The sequence below is a fragment of the Gobio gobio genome, assembly GCF_949357685.1.
Source record: "Gobio gobio genome assembly, chromosome: 22".
Lineage (NCBI taxonomy): Eukaryota > Metazoa > Chordata > Actinopteri > Cypriniformes > Gobionidae > Gobio > Gobio gobio.
The window spans coordinates 46,343,312-46,369,669 of NC_137118.1; the positions used below are offsets into that span (position 1 = coordinate 46,343,312).

General features: G+C 45.2%; 1 protein-coding gene across 1 annotated transcript in view; it reads left to right on the forward strand.

Moving 5' to 3' along the window:
• wdr70 (WD repeat domain 70) overlaps positions 1-26,358 on the forward strand; it is a 194,588-nt gene that overhangs the window by 126,311 nt on the left and 41,919 nt on the right. The window contains exon 13 of the mRNA XM_079803825.1: positions 360-498. Within this exon, the coding sequence (XP_079659951.1) occupies positions 360-498 (139 nt within the window). The remainder of the gene's footprint in view (positions 1-359; positions 499-26,358) is intronic.

The following is a 26,358-nucleotide window of genomic DNA, read 5'->3' on the forward strand; positions in this document are numbered from 1 at the left end:
TGGACTTTGTAACGACGTTTTAAGTGCCTTTTATGGATCTTGTGAGTGTAAATGTACTGAATGCCAATGGAGGCCTATCTGAAGCCTTTCTCAGCATCAGCTTTACACTAAAATATCTTCATTTGTGTCTGAATATGAACGGAGGTCTGACGGGTGTCCAACCACATGAGGGTGAGGAATTAATGACAGAATTTTCATTTTTGGGTGAACTAACCCTTTAATATTTCGGCCTTATTTCAGTGAATTAAAATGATGTTGAATGTTTCTGTAAGGCTGAGCATTATGTCAGAGGTCAGTTATTGCTGGTCCAGCTGATGATGAGTGTGAGCGGTCACATGTCTGTGTTTTGCCTTGATCAGGACGGACTGCTGCTTCAGCCCGGATGATAAGCTGCTGCTGACCGGAACATCGGTCAGGAAGGACGAAGGGAACGGGAAGCTGCTGTTCTTCCAGCGGGAGTCTCTTCAGAAGCTCTATGAGATCGAAGTGGCCGATGCGGTGAGTCCTGAAGGGCTGAGTCTGTGCTTATAATGTGTCCAGATCACCAGATATCATGTGATCGTGCGATGCCATGCATGGACTTGATTTACTGTTGACTGAGCCGCAGATCCGCACGTATGATTGACACATGTCAGACACACACGTCAAACTCACACTCTTATAATATAGATTTATATATACATTAATCTGACGCGCTATGTCATTATTACAGGCTTTATTTTACACATTTATTTTCATATACATTATCATTATACTTTTTTTTACAGTGTACAGTTATACAGTGTGTGTGTATATATTAAACTGCAATAATGAACTAATAATATAATGGTCATTATTATATTATTAGTATTATTATATTATGTATAATTAAACAAATGTGTAAATATATGTATATCAAATCGTTATCAAAACTTTTTTATTTATTATTTTATACCAATATGATTTTAATGTTATTATTTCTAAACATTTTTTTTATTTGAATTAGTTTTTATAATTTCATGGGTTTTTTATTTTTATTCAGCTTTAATTAAAAAAAAAATATATATATATATATATATATGTATATGTGTGTCTCTGTGTGAGTGTGTGCGTGTCTTTGAGTGTGTGAGTGTGTCTTTGAGTGTGTGTGTGTGTGTGTGTGTGTGTGTGTGTGTGTGTGTGTGTGTGTGTGTGTGTGTGTGTGTGTGTGTGAGTGTGTGTCTTTGAGTGTGTCTTTGAGTGTGTGCGTGTTTTTGAGTGTGTCTTTGAGTGTGTGCGTGTTTTTGAGTGTGTCTTTTAGTGTGTGCGTGTCTTTGAGTGTGTGCGTGTTTTTGAGTGTGTGTGTGGCTTTTAGTGTGTGCGTGTCTTTGAGTGTGTGTCTGTGTGTGTGTGTGTGTGTGTGTGAGAGTGTCTTTGAGTGTGTCTTTTAGTGTGTGCGTGTCTTTGAGTGTGTGCGTGTCTTTGAGTGTGTGCGTGTCTTTGAGTGTGCGTGTGTGTGTGTGTGTGAGAGTGTGTCTTTGAGTGTGTCTTTTAGTGTGTGCGTGTCTTTGAGTGTGTGTGTGTGAGAGTGTGTCTTTTAGTGTGTGCGTGTCTTTTAGTGTGTGCGTGTCTTTGAGTGTGTGTGTGTGTGTGTGTGTGAGTGAGTGTGTGTCTTTGAGTGTGTCTTTTAGTGTGTGTGCATGTCTTTGAGTGTGTGTGAGTGTGTGTGAGTGTGTGTGAGTGTGTGTGAGAGTGTGTCTTTGAGACTGTCTTTTAGTGTGTGCGTGTCTTTGAGTGTGTTAGTGTGAGTGTGTGTCTTTGAGTGCGTGTGTGTCTTTGAGTGCATGTGTGTCTTTGAGTGTGTGTGTCTTTGAGTGTGTGTATCTGTGTGTGTGTGTGTGTGTGTGTGTGTGTGTGTGTGTGTGTGTGTGTGTGTGTGTGTGTGTGTGTGTGTGTGTGTGTGTGTCTTTGAGTGTGTGTATCTGTGTGTGTGTGAGTGTGTCTTTGAGTGTGTGTGTGTGTGTGTGTGTGTGTGTGTGTGTGTGTGTGTCTTTGAGTGTGTGTGAGTGTGTGTCTTCGAGTGCATGTGTGTCTTTGAGTGTGTGTGTGTGTCTTTGAGTGTGAGTGTGTGTGTGTGTGTGTGTGTGCGTGTCTTTGAGTATGTGTGTGTGTGTGTGTGTGTGTGTGTGTGTGTGTGTGTGCGTGCGTGTCTTTGAGTGTGTGTGTGTGTGTGTGTGTGTGTCTGTTTGTGTACTGTATATAAATATTATTATTATTATTATTATTATTATTATTATTATTATTACAAATGAACATAATAAGTATTGTAATCACAGTATCCAGAAGAGAGAGAACCGTCCCGTCCCAGTAAAGCCGTGTCCTGTGATTGTCTGGAAGACTTGCGGTCTTGAGTGACTTGATGAATTGTGTGGTCAGATTAGCAGTGAAAGTGCGGCCAGGAAAGAAACGCTCCGCCTGTCTGTCCCTCTGGAAGCGAGGGGAAGGTGTTCTTCCTCCACCCGTGAGCTGGAATGACACAGGCTGATCTGAGGTCAGAGCGGTTGTGAGACGGATCTCATCTGACTGGCGTTGAGTGTGTTTCTCCGTCCCAGTGCTCCGCCTCGCTCCATCTGCTGTCATGACAGCGTAAGGCTAATGGACTCCACCCGGGTCGCTTCAGGTCCTAAAGCTGACAGGATGGCATGAAGCATTCGTCTTATAGTGTGTGTGATCATTACTGACATTCCCACCCGCTCACTTACTGCTCAATGTCTCACATCGGACTTTACAGAACAATAACATCACCTGACATGAGGGCTTTCATTATTGCAAACCAAATATTATAATTATTTTAATATAATTTAGTTATTTCATATACATTTTATATATAATAAATAATTATTTAATGATTGCTTTGCACATTTTCAAATGAATGCACTGATCAGGCATAACATTACCCCTGAAGGTGTGCTGTGGTATCTGGCACCAAGATGTTAGCAGCAGATCCTTTAAGTCCTGTAAGTTGCGAGGTGGGGCCGCCATGGATCGGACTTGTTTGTTCAGCTCATCCCACAGATGCTCGATTGGATTGAGATCTGGGAAATTTGGACTCAAACTTGTCGTTGTGCTCCTCAAACCATTCCTGAAGCATTTGTGCTTTGTGGCGGCGCATTATCTGCTGAAAGAGCCACAGCCACAGGGAAAACCGTCTCCATGAAAGGCTGGACATGGGCTCAACAATGCTGAGGTAGGTGAGACGGGTCAAAGTCACATCCTCCTCCTTCCATTGCTCCGTGGTCCAGTTCTGATGCTCACGGGCCACTGTTGGTGCTTTGGGCGGGGTCAGGGGTCAACATGGGCACTGGTCAGCGGCTGTGCCGCCCAATATACAACAGACTGGGATGCTCTGTGTATTATGACACCTTTCTATCAGAACCAGCATTAACTTCTGGAGCAGTTTGAGCTCCAGTAGCTCGTCTGTTTGATCGACCCACATGGGCATCAATGAGCCTCGGCCGCCCATGACCCTGTGGCCGGTTCTCCACTGGTCCTCCATGACCCTGTGGCCGGTTCTCCACTGGTCCTCCATGACCCTGTGGCCGGTTCTCCACTGGTCCTCCATGACCCTGTGGCCGGTTCTCCACTGGTCCTCCATGACCCTGTGGCCGGTTCTCCACTGGTCCTCCATGACCCTGTGGCCGGTTCTCCACTGGTCCTCCATGACCCTGTGGCCGGTTCTCCACTGGTCCTCCATGACCCTGTGGCCGGTTCTCCACTGGTCCTTCATGACCCTGTGGCCGGTTCTCCACTGGTCCTCCATGACCCTGTGGCCGGTTCTCCACTGGTCCTTCATGACCCTGTGGCCGGTTCTCCACTGGTCCTTCATGACCCTGTGGCCGGTTCTCCACTGGTCCTCCATGACCCTGTGGCCGGTTCTCCACTGGTCCTCCATGACCCTGTGGCCGGTTCTCCACTGGTCCTCCATGAGCCTGTGGCCGGTTCTCCACTGGTCCTTCATGACCCTGTGGCCGGTTCTCCACTGGTCCTTCATGACCCTGTGGCCGGTTCTCCACTGGTCCTTCATGACCCTGTGGCCGGTTCTCCACTGGTCCTTCATGACCCTGTGGCCGGTTCTCCACTGGTCCTCCATGACCCTGTGGCCGGTTCTCCACTGGTCCTTCATGACCCTGTGGCCGGTTCTCCACTGGTTCTTCATGACCCTGTGGCCGGTTCTCCTCTGGTTCTTCATGACCCTGTGTCCGGTTCTCCACTGGTTCTTCATGATCCTGTGGCCGGTTCTCCACTGGTCCTTCATGACCCTGTGGCCGGTTCTCCACTGGTTCTTCATGACCCTGTGGCCGGTTCTCCACTGGTTCTTCATGACCCTGTGGCCGGTTCTCCACTGGTTCTTCATGACCCTGTGGCCGGTTCTCCACTGGTTCTTCATGACCCTGTGGCCGGTTCTCCACTGGTTCTTCATGACCCTGTGGCCGGTTCTCCACTGGTTCTTCATGACCCTGTGGCCGGTTCTCCACTGGTTCTTCATGATCCTGTGGCCGGTTCTCCACTGGTCCTTCATGACCCTGTGGCCGGTTCTCCACTGGTCCTCCATGACCCTGTGGCCGGTTCTCCTCTGGTCCTCCATGACCCTGTGGCCGGTTCTCCTCTGGTCCTCCATGACCCTGTGGCCGGTTCTCCTCTGGTCCTCCATGACCCTGTGGCCGGTTCTCCACTGGTTCTTCATGACCCTGTGGCCGGTTCTCCACTGGTTCTTCATGACCCTGTGGCCGGTTCTCCACTGGTTCTTCATGACCCTGTGGCCGGTTCTCCACTGGTTCTTCATGACCCTGTGGTCGGTTCTCCACTGGTTCTTCATGATCCTGTGGCCGGTTCTCCACTGGTCCTTCATGACCCTGTGGCCGGTTCTCCACTGGTCCTCCATGACCCTGTGGCCGGTTCTCCTCTGGTCCTCCATGACCCTGTGGCCGGTTCTCCTCTGGTTCTTCATGACCCTGTGGCCGGTTCTCCACTGGTCCTCCATGACCCTGTGGCCGGTTCTCCACTGGTCCTTCATGACCCTGTGGCCGGTTCTCCACTGGTCCTTCATGACCCTGTGGCCGGTTCTCCACTGGTCCTTCATGACCCTGTGGCCGGTTCTCCACTGGTTCTTCATGACCCTGTGGCCGGTTCTCCACTGGTCCTTCATGACTCTGTGGCCGGTTCTCCACTGGTCCTTCATGACCCTGTGGCCGGTTCTCCACTGGTCCTTCATGACCCTGTGGCCGGTTCTCCACTGGTTCTTCATGACCCTGTGGCCGGTTCTCCACTGGTCCTTCATGACCCTGTGGCCGGTTCTCCACTGGTTCTTCATGACCCTGTGGCCGGTTCTCCACTGGTTCTTCATGACCCTGTGGCCGGTTCTCCACTGGTTCTTCATGACCCTGTGGTCGGTTCTCCACTGGTTCTTCATGATCCTGTGGCCGGTTCTCCACTGGTCCTCCATGACCCTGTGGCCGGTTCTCCACTGGTTCTTCATGACCCTGTGGTCGGTTCTCCACTGGTTCTTCATGATCCTGTGGCCGGTTCTCCACTGGTCCTTCATGACCCTGTGGCCGGTTCTCCACTGGTTCTTCATGATCCTGTGGCCGGTTCTCCACTGGTCCTCCATGACCCTGTGGCCGGTTCTCCACTGGTTCTTCATGACCCTGTGGTCGGTTCTCCACTGGTTCTTCATGATCCTGTGGCCGGTTCTCCACTGGTCCTTCATGACCCTGTGGTCGGTTCTCCACTGGTTCTTCATGATCCTGTGGCCGGTTCTCCACTGGTTCTTCATGACCCTGTGGCCGGTTCTCCACTGGTTCTTCATGACCCTGTGGTCGGTTCTCCACTGGTTCTTCATGATCCTGTGGCCGGTTCTCCACTGGTCCTTCATGACCCTGTGGCCGGTTCTCCACTGGTCCTCCATGACCCTGTGGCCGGTTCTCCTCTGGTCCTCCATGACCCTGTGGCCGGTTCTCCTCTGGTTCTTCATGACCCTGTGGCCGGTTCTCCACTGGTCCTCCATGACCCTGTGGCCGGTTCTCCACTGGTCCTTCATGACCCTGTGGCCGGTTCTCCACTGGTCCTTCATGACCCTGTGGCCGGTTCTCCACTGGTCCTTCATGACCCTGTGGCCGGTTCTCCACTGGTCCTCCATGACCCTGTGGCCGGTTCTCCACTGGTCCTTCATGACCCTGTGGCCGGTTCTCCACTGGTCCTTCATGACCCTGTGGCCGGTTCTCCACTGGTCCTTCATGACCCTGTGGCCGGTTCTCCACTGGTCCTTCATGACCCTGTGGCCGGTTCTCCACTGGTCCTTCATGACCCTGTGGCCGGTTCTCCACTGGTCCTTCATGACTCTGTGGCCGGTTCTCCACTGGTTCTTCATGACCCTGTGGCCGGTTCTCCACTGGTCCTTCATGACCCTGTGGCCGGTTCTCCACTGGTTCTTCATGACCCTGTGGCCGGTTCTCCACTGGTTCTTCATGACCCTGTGGCCGGTTCTCCACTGGTTCTTCATGACCCTGTGGCCGGTTCTCCACTGGTTCTTCATGACCCTGTGGCCGGTTCTCCACTGGTCCTCCATGACCCTGTGGCCGGTTCTCTATACTTAATATTGGATGTATAAACCTGAAGAAGAACGTTTTCAACTAAAAATTACTTGTAAAAGCAACTTTCATATTAAATGTATGTAAGCAGTTTACGTACTGCGTTAAGAAAACTGCCTTACAACCCCAGTGAGCGAGACAAAGGGGACCATAGTGAGAAAAACTCACTACAATGAAAACACATACAATTCTAGAAAGTATGTATATGGAGAGAAACATTTAGAAATGAAATAGTTTGAATATTAATTAGACTTGCTTTGTCTATTTATCCTCTGAAATTTTCCGGGGACCCCTTAGAACCTTCTGGAGGACCCCAGTTTGAAAACCCCTGTCACAATCTGGCCCTTGCCAAACTCGCTCAAATCCTTACGCTTGCCCATTTTTCCTGCTTCTAACACATCAAGGACAATCTGAGGACAAAATGTTCACTTGCTGCCTAATATATCCCACCCACTAACAGAGATCATCAGTGTTATTCACTTCACCTGTCAGTCAGTGTATATATATATTTGTTATTAGTGTTAGACCGATATATCGGATATATTTCCAGACAGGCGTCCACAGGGCAGCTCTCACCGTCTTCAAACTGTCTCGCTCTCCCTCGCGCATATTAATCAAAATCAATTGAGAATTGACACGATGGTAAAAGGTGGAAAGACTGAAGTTTCACGTGGAGCATTGGGAGATTTTTTCCTGAATTACCGCTGGTGTTGCTCTACAAGAGATTAAGTTACACCTACACTCTAAACAGTGCTGGGTTAAAAATAACCCAAGTTGGGTTGAAAATGGACTAACCCATCAATTGGGTTGTTTTAAGCAAACATTTAACCCAACCGCTGGGTCAAAACAACCCAATTGCTGGGTTAGCCCATATTCAACCCAACTTGGGTTATTTTTAACCCAGCATTTTTTAGAGTGTAACATTAAATGACTAGGTTGTAAATAGTTTTAAATGAAGTATAGTACAGTCAGTGTGCACTTTATTATGCTGCTCGCTTGTTGATACTGTGCAATAGTGTAATTATTTTATTTATGCTTAAATATTTATTTTCAGAATTTATTTTCACCACAAACTCTTTTTTTTTTTTCTTGTTCTACCTCACCTGTTTTTACTAGTTGTTAAATATTGTTTTAATAAATGTTCCTTTTTTTAAATTGTAAATTTTAAATTATCATCATGATCATTGTGTCATTTTTATGATGAGGGAGCAAAAGCAATATCGGCTTAAGAAAATCGGCAGCTCGTATCGCTCATCGGCTTAGGCTGATGGAAAAAAAATCGCATTGGCACTAAAAAATCCATATCGGTCGATCCCTATTTGTTGTTATGTATTTTGGATCTTTCTTCTGTGAGATATTAGGCAGTATGTGAAGGCTACTCTTTTCCCTACGAGGACAACAAACTCTCTAAAATCCCGATCATTGGTGTCCGGTGTAAATACCTTTGGACCATCCAGAGGACTGGAGTTATTTATAGCTGACCTGACGAGCAAGCTATTTACGGTGTTTATCCAGCGCGTCTCTCCGCAAGACGACTGAAGAATTTAAGTGCTGTCTTTATGAAGTGGTCCTGTGACAGGAAGAGCCACCAATCATGCGAGTGTAAACACTGGACATAACCCCGCCGAGGGGTCGCGCTCTGGAGTAAATACTCCAGGGGTGGTTTTCGGCTCCGCTGACTTTTTCACAAGGTGCAAAAACCAGGTGAGACATCTGCGTCCTGCAGGAAGCGCTCTGGCCCGTGTGTGTGGGACGGGTGGAATGCGGCTCGATGCCCGAAAGCTAAAGCAGAACCCATGATCCGTGATGGGGTGTTTATGTAAGGGTGGGCCGTCTTTACAGGCCTCTGGACTGGCACAGAGAGACTCTATAAACGCCGAGCTCGACGCAGGTTAATGCTCATGTTAATGTCAGGGCAGATTCCAGGAGTTTGAGCCGGGTTTAACGCCTCCGCAGGTGTATTTGGGAAAACCCCTTTCACTCCGTGTCCTGCCACGAGCTCGTCCTGGAAACAGCTTGTTTTGTTTAGAAAAGATGGAAGATTGAATAAGTTGCTGAAATGCTGCGTCAGTCTTTGCCGTAACCGCAGTAAATGTGCTGAAGAAAGACCTGATGATTATTATTAGGGGTTCAAGCATGAAATGCTGAAACCCTATTGTAATTGTAAGGATTCGTAAAACGCATCGTGCAGGCCAAACCGTAAGGCCTAGAGACATGAAACCTGGCCAGATGGTAGGCCTCAGTTTGGGGACAACCTATCAGAGTATGACCCCGAATGGCCCATAGGTGGCGCTACAGCAACCAAAAGTTCAAAATTGCTCATAACTCTTAGACTGTTTGTCCCAGGATCAAGTGTCTTATATCGTTGGAATCCTTGGCTCAGGGCGGACAAAATGGCTATCTCCGATTTTGATGTAGGCAGGGAAAATTTTCTGCTATGTTGAATTTTGTCCAAAACCTACTTTTGCGAACTAGTCCCTGGTTTTTTGCCCGATCGGAACCAAACCAGTCTAGGACAATTCTCTGGACTCTCTAGATCAATAATTATCGAAAAAAAGTTGAACTTTTGCATTTGCGTGGCTGTAACAGGGTCATTTAGAAAAGGGGCGTGGCAAAATACACTAAAAAGCCTATAAATCCCAAAGGAAAACTCAGAACTTCACCAAAATTGATGAGCATATGTGTCAGAACATGGTGAGGAAGCATGCAGAGTTTCATGGAGATCGGACCATAGGTGGCGCTATAACTGGCAAAAAGCCTTCATTCTTATTAGGGGTTCAAGCATGAAATGCTGAAACCCTATTGCAATTGTAAGGATTCGTAAAACGCATCGTGCAGGCCAAACCGTAAGGCCTAGAGACATGAAACCTGGCCAGATGGTAGGCCTCAGTTTGGGGACAACCTATCAGAGTATGACCCCGAATGGCCCATAGGTGGCGCTACAGCAACCAAAAGTTCAAAATTGCTCATAACTCTTAGACTGTTTGTCCCAGGATCAAGTGTCTTATATCGTTGGAATCCTTGGCTCAGGGCGGACAAAATGGCTATCTCCGATTTTGATGTAGGCAGGGAAAATTTTCTGCTATGTTGAATTTTGTCCAAAACCTACTTTTGCAAACTAGTCCCTGGTTTTTCGCCCGATCGGAACCAAACCAGTCTAGGACAATTCTCTGGACTCTCTAGATCAATAATTATCGAAAAAAAATTGAACTTTTGCATTTGCGTGGCTGTAACAGGGTCATTTAGAAAAGGGGCGTGGCAAAATACACTAAAAAGCCTATAAATCCCAAAGGAAAACTCAGAACTTCACCAAAATTGATGAGCATATGTGTCAGAACATGGTGAGGAAGCATGCAGAGTTTCATGGAGATCGGACCATAGGTGGCGCTATAACTGGCAAAAAGCCTTCATTCTTATTAGGGGTTCAAGCATGAAATGCTGAAACCCTATTGTAATTGTAAGGATTCGTAAAACGCATCGTGCAGGCCAAACCGTAAGGCCTAGAGACATGAAACCTGGCCAGATGGTAGGCCTCAGTTTGGGGACAACCTATCAGAGTATGACCCCGAATGGCCCATAGGTGGCGCTACAGCAACCAAAAGTTCAAAATTGCTCATAACTCTTAGACTGTTTGTCCCAGGATCAAGTGTCTTATATCGTTGGAATCCTTGGCTCAGGGCGGACAAAATGGCTATCTCCGATTTTGATGTAGGCAGGGAAAATTTTCTGCTATGTTGAATTTTGTCCAAAACCTACTTTTGCAAACTAGTCCCTGGTTTTTCGCCCGATCGGAACCAAACCAGTCTAGGACAATTCTCTGGACTCTCTAGATCAATAATTATCGAAAAAAAGTTGAACTTTTGCATTTGCGTGGCTGTAACAGGGTCATTTAGAAAAGGGGCGTGGCAAAATACACTAAAAAGCCTATAAATCCCAAAGGAAAACTCAGAACTTCACCAAAATTGATGAGCATATGTGTCAGAACATGGTGAGGAAGCATGCAGAGTTTCATGGAGATCGGACCATAGGTGGCGCTATAACTGGCAAAAAGCCTTCATTCTTATTAGGGGTTCAAGCATGAAATGCTGAAACCCTATTGCAATTGTAAGGATTCGTAAAACGCATCGTGCAGGCCAAACCGTAAGGCCTAGAGACATGAAACCTGGCCAGATGGTAGGCCTCAGTTTGGGGACAACCTATCAGAGTATGACCCCGAATGGCCCATAGGTGGCGCTACAGCAACCAAAAGTTCAAAATTGCTCATAACTCTTAGACTGTTTGTCCCAGGATCAAGTGTCTTATATCGTTGGAATCCTTGGCTCAGGGCGGACAAAATGGCTATCTCCGATTTTGATGTAGGCAGGGAAAATTTTCTGCTATGTTGAATTTTGTCCAAAACCTACTTTTGCAAACTAGTCCCTGGTTTTTCGCCCGATCGGAACCAAACCAGTCTAGGACAATTCTCTGGACTCTCTAGATCAATAATTATCGAAAAAAAAGTTGAACTTTTGCATTTGCGTGGCTGTAACAGGGTCATTTAGAAAAGGGGCGTGGCAAAATACACTAAAAAGCCTATAAATCCCAAAGGAAAACTCAGAACTTCACCAAAATTGATGAGCATATGTGTCAGAACATGGTGAGGAAGCATGCAGAGTTTCATGGAGATCGGACCATAGGTGGCGCTATAACTGGCAAAAAGCCTTCATTCTTATTAGGGGTTCAAGCATGTAATGCTGAAACCCTATTGTAATTGTAAGGATTCGTAAAACGCATCGTGCAGGCCAAACCGTAAGGCCTAGAGACATGAAACCTGGCCAGATGGTAGGCCTCAGTTTGGGGACAACCTATCAGAGTATGACCCTGAATGGCCCATAGGTGGCGCTACAGCAACCAAAAGTTCAAAATTGCTCATAACTCTTAGACTGTTTGTCCCAGGATCAAGTGTCTTATATCGTTGGAATCCTTGGCTCAGGGCGGACAAAATGGCTATCTCCGATTTTGATGTAGGCAGGGAAAATTTTCTGCTATGTTGAATTTTGTCCAAAACCTACTTTTGCGAACTAGTCCCTGGTTTTTTGCCCGATCGGAACCAAACCAGTCTAGGACAATTCTCTGGACTCTCTAGATCAATAATTATCGAAAAAAAGTTGAACTTTTGCATTTGCGTGGCTGTAACAGGGTCATTTAGAAAAGGGGCGTGGCAAAATACACTAAAAAGCCTATAAATCCCAAAGGAAAACTCAGAACTTCACCAAAATTGATGAGCATATGTGTCAGAACATGGTGAGGAAGCATGCAGAGTTTCATGGAGATCGGACCATAGGTGGCGCTATAACTGGCAAAAAGCCTTCATTCTTATTAGGGGTTCAAGCATGAAATGCTGAAACCCTATTGCAATTGTAAGGATTCGTAAAACGCATCGTGCAGGCCAAACCGTAAGGCCTAGAGACATGAAACCTGGCCAGATGGTAGGCCTCAGTTTGGGGACAACCTATCAGAGTATGACCCCGAATGGCCCATAGGTGGCGCTACAGCAACCAAAAGTTCAAAATTGCTCATAACTCTTAGACTGTTTGTCCCAGGATCAAGTGTCTTATATCGTTGGAATCCTTGGCTCAGGGCGGACAAAATGGCTATCTCCGATTTTGATGTAGGCAGGGAAAATTTTCTGCTATGTTGAATTTTGTCCAAAACCTACTTTTGCGAACTAGTCCCTGGTTTTTTGCCCGATCGGAACCAAACCAGTCTAGGACAATTCTCTGGACTCTCTAGATCAATAATTATCGAAAAAAAGTTGAACTTTTGCATTTGCGTGGCTGTAACAGGGTCATTTAGAAAAGGGGCGTGGCAAAATACACTAAAAAGCCTATAAATCCCAAAGGAAAACTCAGAACTTCACCAAAATTGATGAGCATATGTGTCAGAACATGGTGAGGAAGCATGCAGAGTTTCATGGAGATCGGACCATAGGTGGCGCTATAACTGGCAAAAAGCCTTCATTCTTATTAGGGGTTCAAGCATGAAATGCTGAAACCCTATTGCAATTGTAAGGATTCGTAAAACGCATCGTGCAGGCCAAACCGTAAGGCCTAGAGACATGAAACCTGGCCAGATGGTAGGCCTCAGTTTGGGGACAACCTATCAGAGTATGACCCCGAATGGCCCATAGGTGGCGCTACAGCAACCAAAAGTTCAAAATTGCTCATAACTCTTAGACTGTTTGTCCCAGGATCAAGTGTCTTATATCGTTGGAATCCTTGGCTCAGGGCGGACAAAATGGCTATCTCCGATTTTGATGTAGGCAGGGAAAATTTTCTGCTATGTTGAATTTTGTCCAAAACCTACTTTTGCAAACTAGTCCCTGGTTTTTCGCCCGATCGGAACCAAACCAGTCTAGGACAATTCTCTGGACTCTCTAGATCAATAATTATCGAAAAAAAATTGAACTTTTGCATTTGCGTGGCTGTAACAGGGTCATTTAGAAAAGGGGCGTGGCAAAATACACTAAAAAGCCTATAAATCCCAAAGGAAAACTCAGAACTTCACCAAAATTGATGAGCATATGTGTCAGAACATGGTGAGGAAGCATGCAGAGTTTCATGGAGATCGGACCATAGGTGGCGCTATAACTGGCAAAAAGCCTTCATTCTTATTAGGGGTTCAAGCATGAAATGCTGAAACCCTATTGTAATTGTAAGGATTCGTAAAACGCATCGTGCAGGCCAAACCGTAAGGCCTAGAGACATGAAACCTGGCCAGATGGTAGGCCTCAGTTTGGGGACAACCTATCAGAGTATGACCCCGAATGGCCCATAGGTGGCGCTACAGCAACCAAAAGTTCAAAATTGCTCATAACTCTTAGACTGTTTGTCCCAGGATCAAGTGTCTTATATCGTTGGAATCCTTGGCTCAGGGCGGACAAAATGGCTATCTCCGATTTTGATGTAGGCAGGGAAAATTTTCTGCTATGTTGAATTTTGTCCAAAACCTACTTTTGCAAACTAGTCCCTGGTTTTTCGCCCGATCGGAACCAAACCAGTCTAGGACAATTCTCTGGACTCTCTAGATCAATAATTATCGAAAAAAAGTTGAACTTTTGCATTTGCGTGGCTGTAACAGGGTCATTTAGAAAAGGGGCGTGGCAAAATACACTAAAAAGCCTATAAATCCCAAAGGAAAACTCAGAACTTCACCAAAATTGATGAGCATATGTGTCAGAACATGGTGAGGAAGCATGCAGAGTTTCATGGAGATCGGACCATAGGTGGCGCTATAACTGGCAAAAAGCCTTCATTCTTATTAGGGGTTCAAGCATGAAATGCTGAAACCCTATTGCAATTGTAAGGATTCGTAAAACGCATCGTGCAGGCCAAACCGTAAGGCCTAGAGACATGAAACCTGGCCAGATGGTAGGCCTCAGTTTGGGGACAACCTATCAGAGTATGACCCCGAATGGCCCATAGGTGGCGCTACAGCAACCAAAAGTTCAAAATTGCTCATAACTCTTAGACTGTTTGTCCCAGGATCAAGTGTCTTATATCGTTGGAATCCTTGGCTCAGGGCGGACAAAATGGCTATCTCCGATTTTGATGTAGGCAGGGAAAATTTTCTGCTATGTTGAATTTTGTCCAAAACCTACTTTTGCAAACTAGTCCCTGGTTTTTCGCCCGATCGGAACCAAACCAGTCTAGGACAATTCTCTGGACTCTCTAGATCAATAATTATCGAAAAAAAAGTTGAACTTTTGCATTTGCGTGGCTGTAACAGGGTCATTTAGAAAAGGGGCGTGGCAAAATACACTAAAAAGCCTATAAATCCCAAAGGAAAACTCAGAACTTCACCAAAATTGATGAGCATATGTGTCAGAACATGGTGAGGAAGCATGCAGAGTTTCATGGAGATCGGACCATAGGTGGCGCTATAACTGGCAAAAAGCCTTCATTCTTATTAGGGGTTCAAGCATGTAATGCTGAAACCCTATTGTAATTGTAAGGATTCGTAAAACGCATCGTGCAGGCCAAACCGTAAGGCCTAGAGACATGAAACCTGGCCAGATGGTAGGCCTCAGTTTGGGGACAACCTATCAGAGTATGACCCTGAATGGCCCATAGGTGGCGCTACAGCAACCAAAAGTTCAAAATTGCTCATAACTCTTAGACTGTTTGTCCCAGGATCAAGTGTCTTATATCGTTGGAATCCTTGGCTCAGGGCGGACAAAATGGCTATCTCCGATTTTGATGTAGGCAGGGAAAATTTTCTGCTATGTTGAATTTTGTCCAAAACCTACTTTTGCGAACTAGTCCCTGGTTTTTTGCCCGATCGGAACCAAACCAGTCTAGGACAATTCTCTGGACTCTCTAGATCAATAATTATCGAAAAAAAGTTGAACTTTTGCATTTGCGTGGCTGTAACAGGGTCATTTAGAAAAGGGGCGTGGCAAAATACACTAAAAAGCCTATAAATCCCAAAGGAAAACTCAGAACTTCACCAAAATTGATGAGCATATGTGTCAGAACATGGTGAGGAAGCATGCAGAGTTTCATGGAGATCGGACCATAGGTGGCGCTATAACTGGCAAAAAGCCTTCATTCTTATTAGGGGTTCAAGCATGAAATGCTGAAACCCTATTGCAATTGTAAGGATTCGTAAAACGCATCGTGCAGGCCAAACCGTAAGGCCTAGAGACATGAAACCTGGCCAGATGGTAGGCCTCAGTTTGGGGACAACCTATCAGAGTATGACCCCGAATGGCCCATAGGTGGCGCTACAGCAACCAAAAGTTCAAAATTGCTCATAACTCTTAGACTGTTTGTCCCAGGATCAAGTGTCTTATATCGTTGGAATCCTTGGCTCAGGGCGGACAAAATGGCTATCTCCGATTTTGATGTAGGCAGGGAAAATTTTCTGCTATGTTGAATTTTGTCCAAAACCTACTTTTGCAAACTAGTCCCTGGTTTTTCGCCCGATCGGAACCAAACCAGTCTAGGACAATTCTCTGGACTCTCTAGATCAATAATTATCGAAAAAAAAGTTGAACTTTTGCATTTGCGTGGCTGTAACAGGGTCATTTAGAAAAGGGGCGTGGCAAAATACACTAAAAAGCCTATAAATCCCAAAGGAAAACTCAGAACTTCACCAAAATTGATGAGCATATGTGTCAGAACATGGTGAGGAAGCATGCAGAGTTTCATGGAGATCGGACCATAGGTGGCGCTATAACTGGCAAAAAGCCTTCATTCTTATTAGGGGTTCAAGCATGAAATGCTGAAACCCTATTGTAATTGTAAGGATTCGTAAAACGCATCGTGCAGGCCAAACCGTAAGGCCTAGAGACATGAAACCTGGCCAGATGGTAGGCCTCAGTTTGGGGACAACCTATCAGAGTATGACCCCGAATGGCCCATAGGTGGCGCTACAGCAACCAAAAGTTCAAAATTGCTCATAACTCTTAGACTGTTTGTCCCAGGATCAAGTGTCTTATATCGTTGGAATCCTTGGCTCAGGGCGGACAAAATGGCTATCTCCGATTTTGATGTAGGCAGGGAAAATTTTCTGCTATGTTGAATTTTGTCCAAAACCTACTTTTGCGAACTAGTCCCTGGTTTTTCGCCCGATCGGAACCAAACCAGTCTAGGACAATTCTCTGGACTCTCTAGATCAATAATTATCGAAAAAAAGTTGAACTTTTGCATTTGCGTGGCTGTAACAGGGTCATTTAGAAAAGGGGCGTGGCAAAATACACTAAAAAGCCTATAAATCCCAAAGGAAAACTCAGAACTTCACCAAAATTGATGAGCATATGTGTCAGAACATGGTGAGGAAGCATGCAGAGTTTCATGGAGATCGGACCATAGGTGGCGCTATAACTGGCAAAAAGCCTTCATTCTTATTAGGGGTTCAAGCATGAAATGCTGAAACCCTATTGCAATTGTAAGGATTCGTAAAACGCATCGTGCAGGCCAAACCGTAAGGCCTAGAGACATGAAACCTGGCCAGATGGTAGGCCTCAGTTTGGGGACAACCTATCAGAGTATGACCCCGAATGGCCCATAGGTGGCGCTACAGCAACCAAAAGTTCAAAATTGCTCATAACTCTTAGACTGTTTGTCCCAGGATCAAGTGTCTTATATCGTTGGAATCCTTGGCTCAGGGCGGACAAAATGGCTATCTCCGATTTTGATGTAGGCAGGGAAAATTTTCTGCTATGTTGAATTTTGTCCAAAACCTACTTTTGCAAACTAGTCCCTGGTTTTTCGCCCGATCGGAACCAAACCAGTCTAGGACAATTCTCTGGACTCTCTAGATCAATAATTATCGAAAAAAAAGTTGAACTTTTGCATTTGCGTGGCTGTAACAGGGTCATTTAGAAAAGGGGCGTGGCAAAATACACTAAAAAGCCTATAAATCCCAAAGGAAAACTCAGAACTTCACCAAAATTGATGAGCATATGTGTCAGAACATGGTGAGGAAGCATGCAGAGTTTCATGGAGATCGGACCATAGGTGGCGCTATAACTGGCAAAAAGCCTTCATTCTTATTAGGGGTTCAAGCATGAAATGCTGAAACCCTATTGTAATTGTAAGGATTCGTAAAACGCATCGTGCAGGCCAAACCGTAAGGCCTAGAGACATGAAACCTGGCCAGATGGTAGGCCTCAGTTTGGGGACAACCTATCAGAGTATGACCCCGAATGGCCCATAGGTGGCGCTACAGCAACCAAAAGTTCAAAATTGCTCATAACTCTTAGACTGTTTGTCCCAGGATCAAGTGTCTTATATCGTTGGAATCCTTGGCTCAGGGCGGACAAAATGGCTATCTCCGATTTTGATGTAAGCAGGGAAAATTTTCTGCTATGTCGAATTTTGTCCAAAACCTACTTTTGCGAACTAGTCCCTGGTTTTTCGCCCGATCGGAACCGAACCAGTCTAGGACAATTCTCTGGACTCTCTCGATCTATAATTATCAAAAAAAAGTTGAACTTTGGTATTTGGGTGGCTGTAACAGGGTCATTTAGAAAAGGGGCGTGGCAAAATACACTAAAAAGCCTATACATCCCAAATGAAAACTCAGAACTTCACCAAAATTGATGAGCATATGTGTCAGAACATGGCGAGGAAGCATGCAGAGTTTCATGGAGATCGGACCATAGGTGGCGCTATAACTGGCAAAAAGCCTTCATTCTTATTAGGGGTTCAAGCATGAAATGCTGAAACCCTATTGTAATTGTAAGGATTCGTAAAACGCATCGTGCAGGCCAAACCGTAAGGCCTAGAGACATGAAACCTGGCCAGATGGTAGGCCTCAGTTTGGGGACAACCTATCAGAGTATGACCCCGAATGGCCCATAGGTGGCGCTACAGCAACCAAAAGTCCAAAATTGCTCATAACTCTTAGACTGTTTGTCCCAGGATCAAGTGTCTTATATCGTTGGAATCCTTGGCTCAAGGCAGACAAAATGGCTATCTCCGATTTGGATGTAGGCAGGGAAAATTTTCTGCTATGTCGAATTTTGTCCAAAACCTACTTTTGCGAACTAGTCCCTGGTTTTTCGCCCGATCGGAACCGAACCAGTCTAGGACAATTCTCTGGACTCTCTCGATCTATAATTATCAAAAAAAAGTTGAACTTTGGTATTTGGGTGGCTGTAACAGGGTCATTTAGAAAAGGGGCGTGGCAAAATACACTAAAAAGCCTATACATCCCAAATGAAAACTCAGAACTTCACCAAAATTGATGAGCATATGTGTCAGAACATGGCGAGGAAGCATGCAGAGTTTCATGGAGATCGGACCATAGGTGGCGCTATAACTGGCAAAAAGCCTTCATTCTTATTAGGGGTTCAAGCATGAAATGCTGAAACCCTATTGTAATTGTAAGGATTCGTAAAACGCATCGTGCAGGCCAAACCGTAAGGCCTAGAGACATGAAACCTGGCCAGATGGTAGGCCTCAGTTTGGGGACAACCTATCAGAGTATGACCCCGAATGGCCCATAGGTGGCGCTACAGCAACCAAAAGTCCAAAATTGCTCATAACTCTTAGACTGTTTGTCCCAGGATCAAGTGTCTTATATCGTTGGAATCCTTGGCTCAAGGCAGACAAAATGGCTATCTCCGATTTGGATGTAGGCAGGGAAAATTTTCTGCTATGTCGAATTTTGTCCAAAACCTACTTTTGCGAACTAGTCCCTGGTTTTTCGCCCGATCGGAACCGAACCAGTCTAGGACAATTCTCTGGACTCTCTCGATCTATAATTATCAAAAAAAAGTTGAACTTTGGTATTTGGGTGGCTGTAACAGGGTCATTTAGAAAAGGGGCGTGGCAAAATACACTAAAAAGCCTATACATCCCAAATGAAAACTCAGAACTTCACCAAAATTGATGAGCATATGTGTCAGAACATGGCGAGGAAGCATGCAGAGTTTCATGGAGATCGGACCATAGGTGGCGCTATAACTGGCAAAAAGCCTTCATTCTTATTAGGGGTTCAAGCATGAAATGCTGAAACCCTATTGTAATTGTAAGGATTCGTAAAACGCATCGTGCAGGCCAAACCGTAAGGCCTAGAGACATGAAACCTGGCCAGATGGTAGGCCTCAGTTTGGGGACAACCTATCAGAGTATGACCCCGAATGGCCCATAGGTGGCGCTACAGCAACCAAAAGTCCAAAATTGCTCATAACTCTTAGACTGTTTGTCCCAGGATCAAGTGTCTTATATCGTTGGAATCCTTGGCTCAAGGCAGACAAAATGGCTATCTCCGATTTGGATGTAGGCAGGGAAAATTTTCTGCTATGTCGAATTTTGTCCAAAACCTACTTTTGCGAACTAGTCCCTGGTTTTTCGCCCGATCGGAACCGAACCAGTCTAGGACAATTCTCTGGACTCTCTCGATCTATAATTATCAAAAAAAAGTTGAACTTTGGTATTTGGGTGGCTGTAACAGGGTCATTTAGAAAAGGGGCGTGGCAAAATACACTAAAAAGCCTATACATCCCAAATGAAAACTCAGAACTTCACCAAAATTGATGAGCATATGTGTCAGAACATGGCGAGGAAGCATGCAGAGTTTCATGGAGATCGGACCATAGGTGGCGCTATAACTGGCAAAAAGCCTTCATTCTTATTAGGGGTTCAAGCATGAAATGCTGAAACCCTATTGTAATTGTAAGGATTCGTAAAACGCATCGTGCAGGCCAAACCGTAAGGCCTAGAGACATGAAACCTGGCCAGATGGTAGGCCTCAGTTTGGGGACAACCTATCAGAGTATGACCCCGAATGGCCCATAGGTGGCGCTACAGCAACCAAAAGTCCAAAATTGCTCATAACTCTTAGACTGTTTGTCCCAGGATCAAGTGTCTTATATCGTTGGAATCCTTGGCTCAAGGCAGACAAAATGGCTATCTCCGATTTGGATGTAGGCAGGGAAAATTTTCTGCTATGTCGAATTTTGTCCAAAACCTACTTTTGCGAACTAGTCCCTGGTTTTTCGCCCGATCGGAACCGAACCAGTCTAGGACAATTCTCTGGACTCTCTCGATCTATAATTATCAAAAAAAAGTTGAACTTTGGTATTTGGGTGGCTGTAACAGGGTCATTTAGAAAAGGGGCGTGGCAAAATACACTAAAAAGCCTATACATCCCAAATGAAAACTCAGAACTTCACCAAAATTGATGAGCATATGTGTCAGAACATGGCGAGGAAGCATGCAGAGTTTCATGGAGATCGGACCATAGGTGGCGCTATAACTGGCAAAAAGCCTTCATTCTTATTAGGGGTTCAAGCATGAAATGCTGAAACCCTATTGTAATTGTAAGGATTCGTAAAACGCATCGTGCAGGCCAAACCGTAAGGCCTAGAGACATGAAACCTGGCCAGATGGTAGGCCTCAGTTTGGGGACAACCTATCAGAGTATGACCCCGAATGGCCCATAGGTGGCGCTACAGCAACCAAAAGTCCAAAATTGCTCATAACTCTTAGACTGTTTGTCCCAGGATCAAGTGTCTTATATCGTTGGAATCCTTGGCTCAAGGCAGACAAAATGGCTATCTCCGATTTGGATGTAGGCAGGGAAAATTTTCTGCTATGTCGAATTTTGTCCAAAACCTACTTTTGCGAACTAGTCCCTGGTTTTTCGCCCGATCGGAACCGAACCAGTCTAGGACAATTCTCTGGACTCTCTCGATCTATAATTATCAAAAAAAAGTTGAACTTTGGTATTTGGGTGGCTGTAACAGGGTCATTTAGAAAAGGGGCGTGGCAAAATACACTAAAAAGCCTATACATCCCAAATGAAAACTCAGAACTTCACCAAAATTGATGAGCATATGTGTCAGAACATGGCGAGGAAGCATGCAGAGTTTCATGGAGATCGGACCATAGGTGGCGCTATAACTGGCAAAAAGCCTTCATTCTTATTAGGGGTTCAAGCATGAAATGCTGAAACCCTATTGTAATTGTAAGGATTCGTAAAACGCATCGTGCAGGCCAAACCGTAAGGCCTAGAGACATGAAACCTGGCCAGATGGTAGGCCTCAGTTTGGGGACAACCTATCAGAGTATGACCCCGAATGGCCCATAGGTGGCGCTACAGCAACCAAAAGTCCAAAATTGCTCATAACTCTTAGACTGTTTGTCCCAGGATCAAGTGTCTTATATCGTTGGAATCCTTGGCTCAAGGCAGACAAAATGGCTATCTCCGATTTGGATGTAGGCAGGGAAAATTTTCTGCTATGTCGAATTTTGTCCAAAACCTACTTTTGCGAACTAGTCCCTGGTTTTTCGCCCGATCGGAACCGAACCAGTCTAGGACAATTCTCTGGACTCTCTCGATCTATAATTATCAAAAAAAAGTTGAACTTTGGTATTTGGGTGGCTGTAACAGGGTCATTTAGAAAAGGGGCGTGGCAAAATACACTAAAAAGCCTATACATCCCAAATGAAAACTCAGAACTTCACCAAAATTGATGAGCATATGTGTCAGAACATGGCGAGGAAGCATGCAGAGTTTCATGTAGATCGGACCATAGGTGGCGCTATAACTGGCAAAAAGCCTTCATTCTTATTAGGGGTTCAAGCATGAAATGCTGAAACCCTATTGTAATTGTAAGGATTCGTAAAACGCATCGTGCAGGCCAAACCGTAAGGCCTAGAGACATGAAACCTGGCCAGATGGTAGGCCTCAGTTTGGGGACAACCTATCAGAGTATGACCCCGAATGGCCCATAGGTGGCGCTACAGCAACCAAAAGTCCAAAATTGCTCATAACTCTTAGACTGTTTGTCCCAGGATCAAGTGTCTTATATCGTTGGAATCCTTGGCTCAAGGCAGACAAAATGGCTATCTCCGATTTGGATGTAGGCAGGGAAAATTTTCTGCTATGTCGAATTTTGTCCAAAACCTACTTTTGCGAACTAGTCCCTGGTTTTTCGCCCGATCGGAACCGAACCAGTCTAGGACAATTCTCTGGACTCTCTCGATCTATAATTATCAAAAAAAAGTTGAACTTTGGTATTTGGGTGGCTGTAACAGGGTCATTTAGAAAAGGGGCGTGGCAAAATACACTAAAAAGCCTATACATCCCAAATGAAAACTCAGAACTTCACCAAAATTGATGAGCATATGTGTCAGAACATGGCGAGGAAGCATGCAGAGTTTCATGGAGATCGGACCATAGGTGGCGCTATAACTGGCAAAAAGCCTTCATTCTTATTAGGGGTTCAAGCATGAAATGCTGAAACCCTATTGTAATTGTAAGGATTCGTAAAACGCATCGTGCAGGCCAAACCGTAAGGCCTAGAGACATGAAACCTGGCCAGATGGTAGGCCTCAGTTTGGGGACAACCTATCAGAGTATGACCCCGAATGGCCCATAGGTGGCGCTACAGCAACCAAAAGTCCAAAATTGCTCATAACTCTTAGACTGTTTGTCCCAGGATCAAGTGTCTTATATCGTTGGAATCCTTGGCTCAAGGCAGACAAAATGGCTATCTCCGATTTGGATGTAGGCAGGGAAAATTTTCTGCTATGTCGAATTTTGTCCAAAACCTACTTTTGCGAACTAGTCCCTGGTTTTTCGCCCGATCGGAACCGAACCAGTCTAGGACAATTCTCTGGACTCTCTCGATCTATAATTATCAAAAAAAAGTTGAACTTTGGTATTTGGGTGGCTGTAACAGGGTCATTTAGAAAAGGGGCGTGGCAAAATACACTAAAAAGCCTATACATCCCAAATGAAAACTCAGAACTTCACCAAAATTGATGAGCATATGTGTCAGAACATGGCGAGGAAGCATGCAGAGTTTCATGGAGATCGGACCATAGGTGGCGCTATAACTGGCAAAAAGCCTTCATTCTTATTAGGGGTTCAAGCATGAAATGCTGAAACCCTATTGTAATTGTAAGGATTCGTAAAACGCATCGTGCAGGCCAAACCGTAAGGCCTAGAGACATGAAACCTGGCCAGATGGTAGGCCTCAGTTTGGGGACAACCTATCAGAGTATGACCCCGAATGGCCCATAGGTGGCGCTACAGCAACCAAAAGTCCAAAATTGCTCATAACTCTTAGACTGTTTGTCCCAGGATCAAGTGTCTTATATCGTTGGAATCCTTGGCTCAAGGCAGACAAAATGGCTATCTCCGATTTGGATGTAGGCAGGGAAAATTTTCTGCTATGTCGAATTTTGTCCAAAACCTACTTTTGCGAACTAGTCCCTGGTTTTTCGCCCGATCGGAACCGAACCAGTCTAGGACAATTCTCTGGACTCTCTCGATCTATAATTATCAAAAAAAAGTTGAACTTTGGTATTTGGGTGGCTGTAACAGGGTCATTTAGAAAAGGGGCGTGGCAAAATACACTAAAAAGCCTATACATCCCAAATGAAAACTCAGAACTTCACCAAAATTGATGAGCATATGTGTCAGAACATGGCGAGGAAGCATGCAGAGTTTCATGGAGATCGGACCATAGGTGGCGCTATAACTGGCAAAAAGCCTTCATTCTTATTAGGGGTTCAAGCATGAAATGCTGAAACCCTATTGTAATTGTAAGGATTCGTAAAACGCATCGTGCAGGCCAAACCGTAAGGCCTAGAGACATGAAACCTGGCCAGATGGTAGGCCTCAGTTTGGGGACAACCTATCAGAGTATGACCCCGAATGGCCCATAGGTGGCGCTACAGCAACCAAAAGTCCAAAATTGCTCATAACTCTTAGACTGTTTGTCCCAGGATCAAGTGTCTTATATCGTTGGAATCCTTGGCTCAAGGCAGACAAAATGGCTATCTCCGATTTGGATGTAGGCAGGGAAAATTTTCTGCTATGTCGAATTTTGTCCAAAACCTACTTTTGCGAACTAGTCCCTGGTTTTTCGCCCGATCGGAACCGAACCAGTCTAGGACAATTCTCTGGACTCTCTCGATCTATAATTATCAAAAAAAAGTTGAACTTTGGTATTTGGGTGGCTGTAACAGGGTCATTTAGAAAAGGGGCGTGGCAAAATACACTAAAAAGCCTATACATCCCAAATGAAAACTCAGAACTTCACCAAAATTGATGAGCATATGTGTCAGAACATGGCGAGGAAGCATGCAGAGTTTCATGGAGATCGGACCATAGGTGGCGCTATAACTGGCAAAAAGCCTTCATTCTTATTAGGGGTTCAAGCATGAAATGCTGAAACCCTATTGTAATTGTAAGGATTCGTAAAACGCATCGTGCAGGCCAAACCGTAAGGCCTAGAGACATGAAACCTGGCCAGATGGTAGGCCTCAGTTTGGGGACAACCTATCAGAGTATGACCCCGAATGGCCCATAGGTGGCGCTACAGCAACCAAAAGTCCAAAATTGCTCATAACTCTTAGACTGTTTGTCCCAGGATCAAGTGTCTTATATCGTTGGAATCCTTGGCTCAAGGCAGACAAAATGGCTATCTCCGATTTGGATGTAGGCAGGGAAAATTTTCTGCTATGTCGAATTTTGTCCAAAACCTACTTTTGCGAACTAGTCCCTGGTTTTTCGCCCGATCGGAACCGAACCAGTCTAGGACAATTCTCTGGACTCTCTCGATCTATAATTATCAAAAAAAAGTTGAACTTTGGTATTTGGGTGGCTGTAACAGGGTCATTTAGAAAAGGGGCGTGGCAAAATACACTAAAAAGCCTATACATCCCAAATGAAAACTCAGAACTTCACCAAAATTGATGAGCATATGTGTCAGAACATGGCGAGGAAGCATGCAGAGTTTCATGGAGATCGGACCATAGGTGGCGCTATAACTGGCAAAAAGCCTTCATTCTTATTAGGGGTTCAAGCATGAAATGCTGAAACCCTATTGTAATTGTAAGGATTCGTAAAACGCATCGTGCAGGCCAAACCGTAAGGCCTAGAGACATGAAACCTGGCCAGATGGTAGGCCTCAGTTTGGGGACAACCTATCAGAGTATGACCCCGAATGGCCCATAGGTGGCGCTACAGCAACCAAAAGTCCAAAATTGCTCATAACTCTTAGACTGTTTGTCCCAGGATCAAGTGTCTTATATCGTTGGAATCCTTGGCTCAAGGCAGACAAAATGGCTATCTCCGATTTGGATGTAGGCAGGGAAAATTTTCTGCTATGTCGAATTTTGTCCAAAACCTACTTTTGCGAACTAGTCCCTGGTTTTTCGCCCGATCGGAACCGAACCAGTCTAGGACAATTCTCTGGACTCTCTCGATCTATAATTATCAAAAAAAAGTTGAACTTTGGTATTTGGGTGGCTGTAACAGGGTCATTTAGAAAAGGGGCGTGGCAAAATACACTAAAAAGCCTATACATCCCAAATGAAAACTCAGAACTTCACCAAAATTGATGAGCATATGTGTCAGAACATGGCGAGGAAGCATGCAGAGTTTCATGGAGATCGGACCATAGGTGGCGCTATAACTGGCAAAAAGCCTTCATTCTTATTAGGGGTTCAAGCATGAAATGCTGAAACCCTATTGTAATTGTAAGGATTCGTAAAACGCATCGTGCAGGCCAAACCGTAAGGCCTAGAGACATGAAACCTGGCCAGATGGTAGGCCTCAGTTTGGGGACAACCTATCAGAGTATGACCCCGAATGGCCCATAGGTGGCGCTACAGCAACCAAAAGTCCAAAATTGCTCATAACTCTTAGACTGTTTGTCCCAGGATCAAGTGTCTTATATCGTTGGAATCCTTGGCTCAAGGCAGACAAAATGGCTATCTCCGATTTGGATGTAGGCAGGGAAAATTTTCTGCTATGTCGAATTTTGTCCAAAACCTACTTTTGCGAACTAGTCCCTGGTTTTTCGCCCGATCGGAACCGAACCAGTCTAGGACAATTCTCTGGACTCTCTCGATCTATAATTATCAAAAAAAAGTTGAACTTTGGTATTTGGGTGGCTGTAACAGGGTCATTTAGAAAAGGGGCGTGGCAAAATACACTAAAAAGCCTATACATCCCAAATGAAAACTCAGAACTTCACCAAAATTGATGAGCATATGTGTCAGAACATGGCGAGGAAGCATGCAGAGTTTCATGGAGATCGGACCATAGGTGGCGCTATAACTGGCAAAAAGCCTTCATTCTTATTAGGGGTTCAAGCATGAAATGCTGAAACCCTATTGTAATTGTAAGGATTCGTAAAACGCATCGTGCAGGCCAAACCGTAAGGCCTAGAGACATGAAACCTGGCCAGATGGTAGGCCTCAGTTTGGGGACAACCTATCAGAGTATGACCCCGAATGGC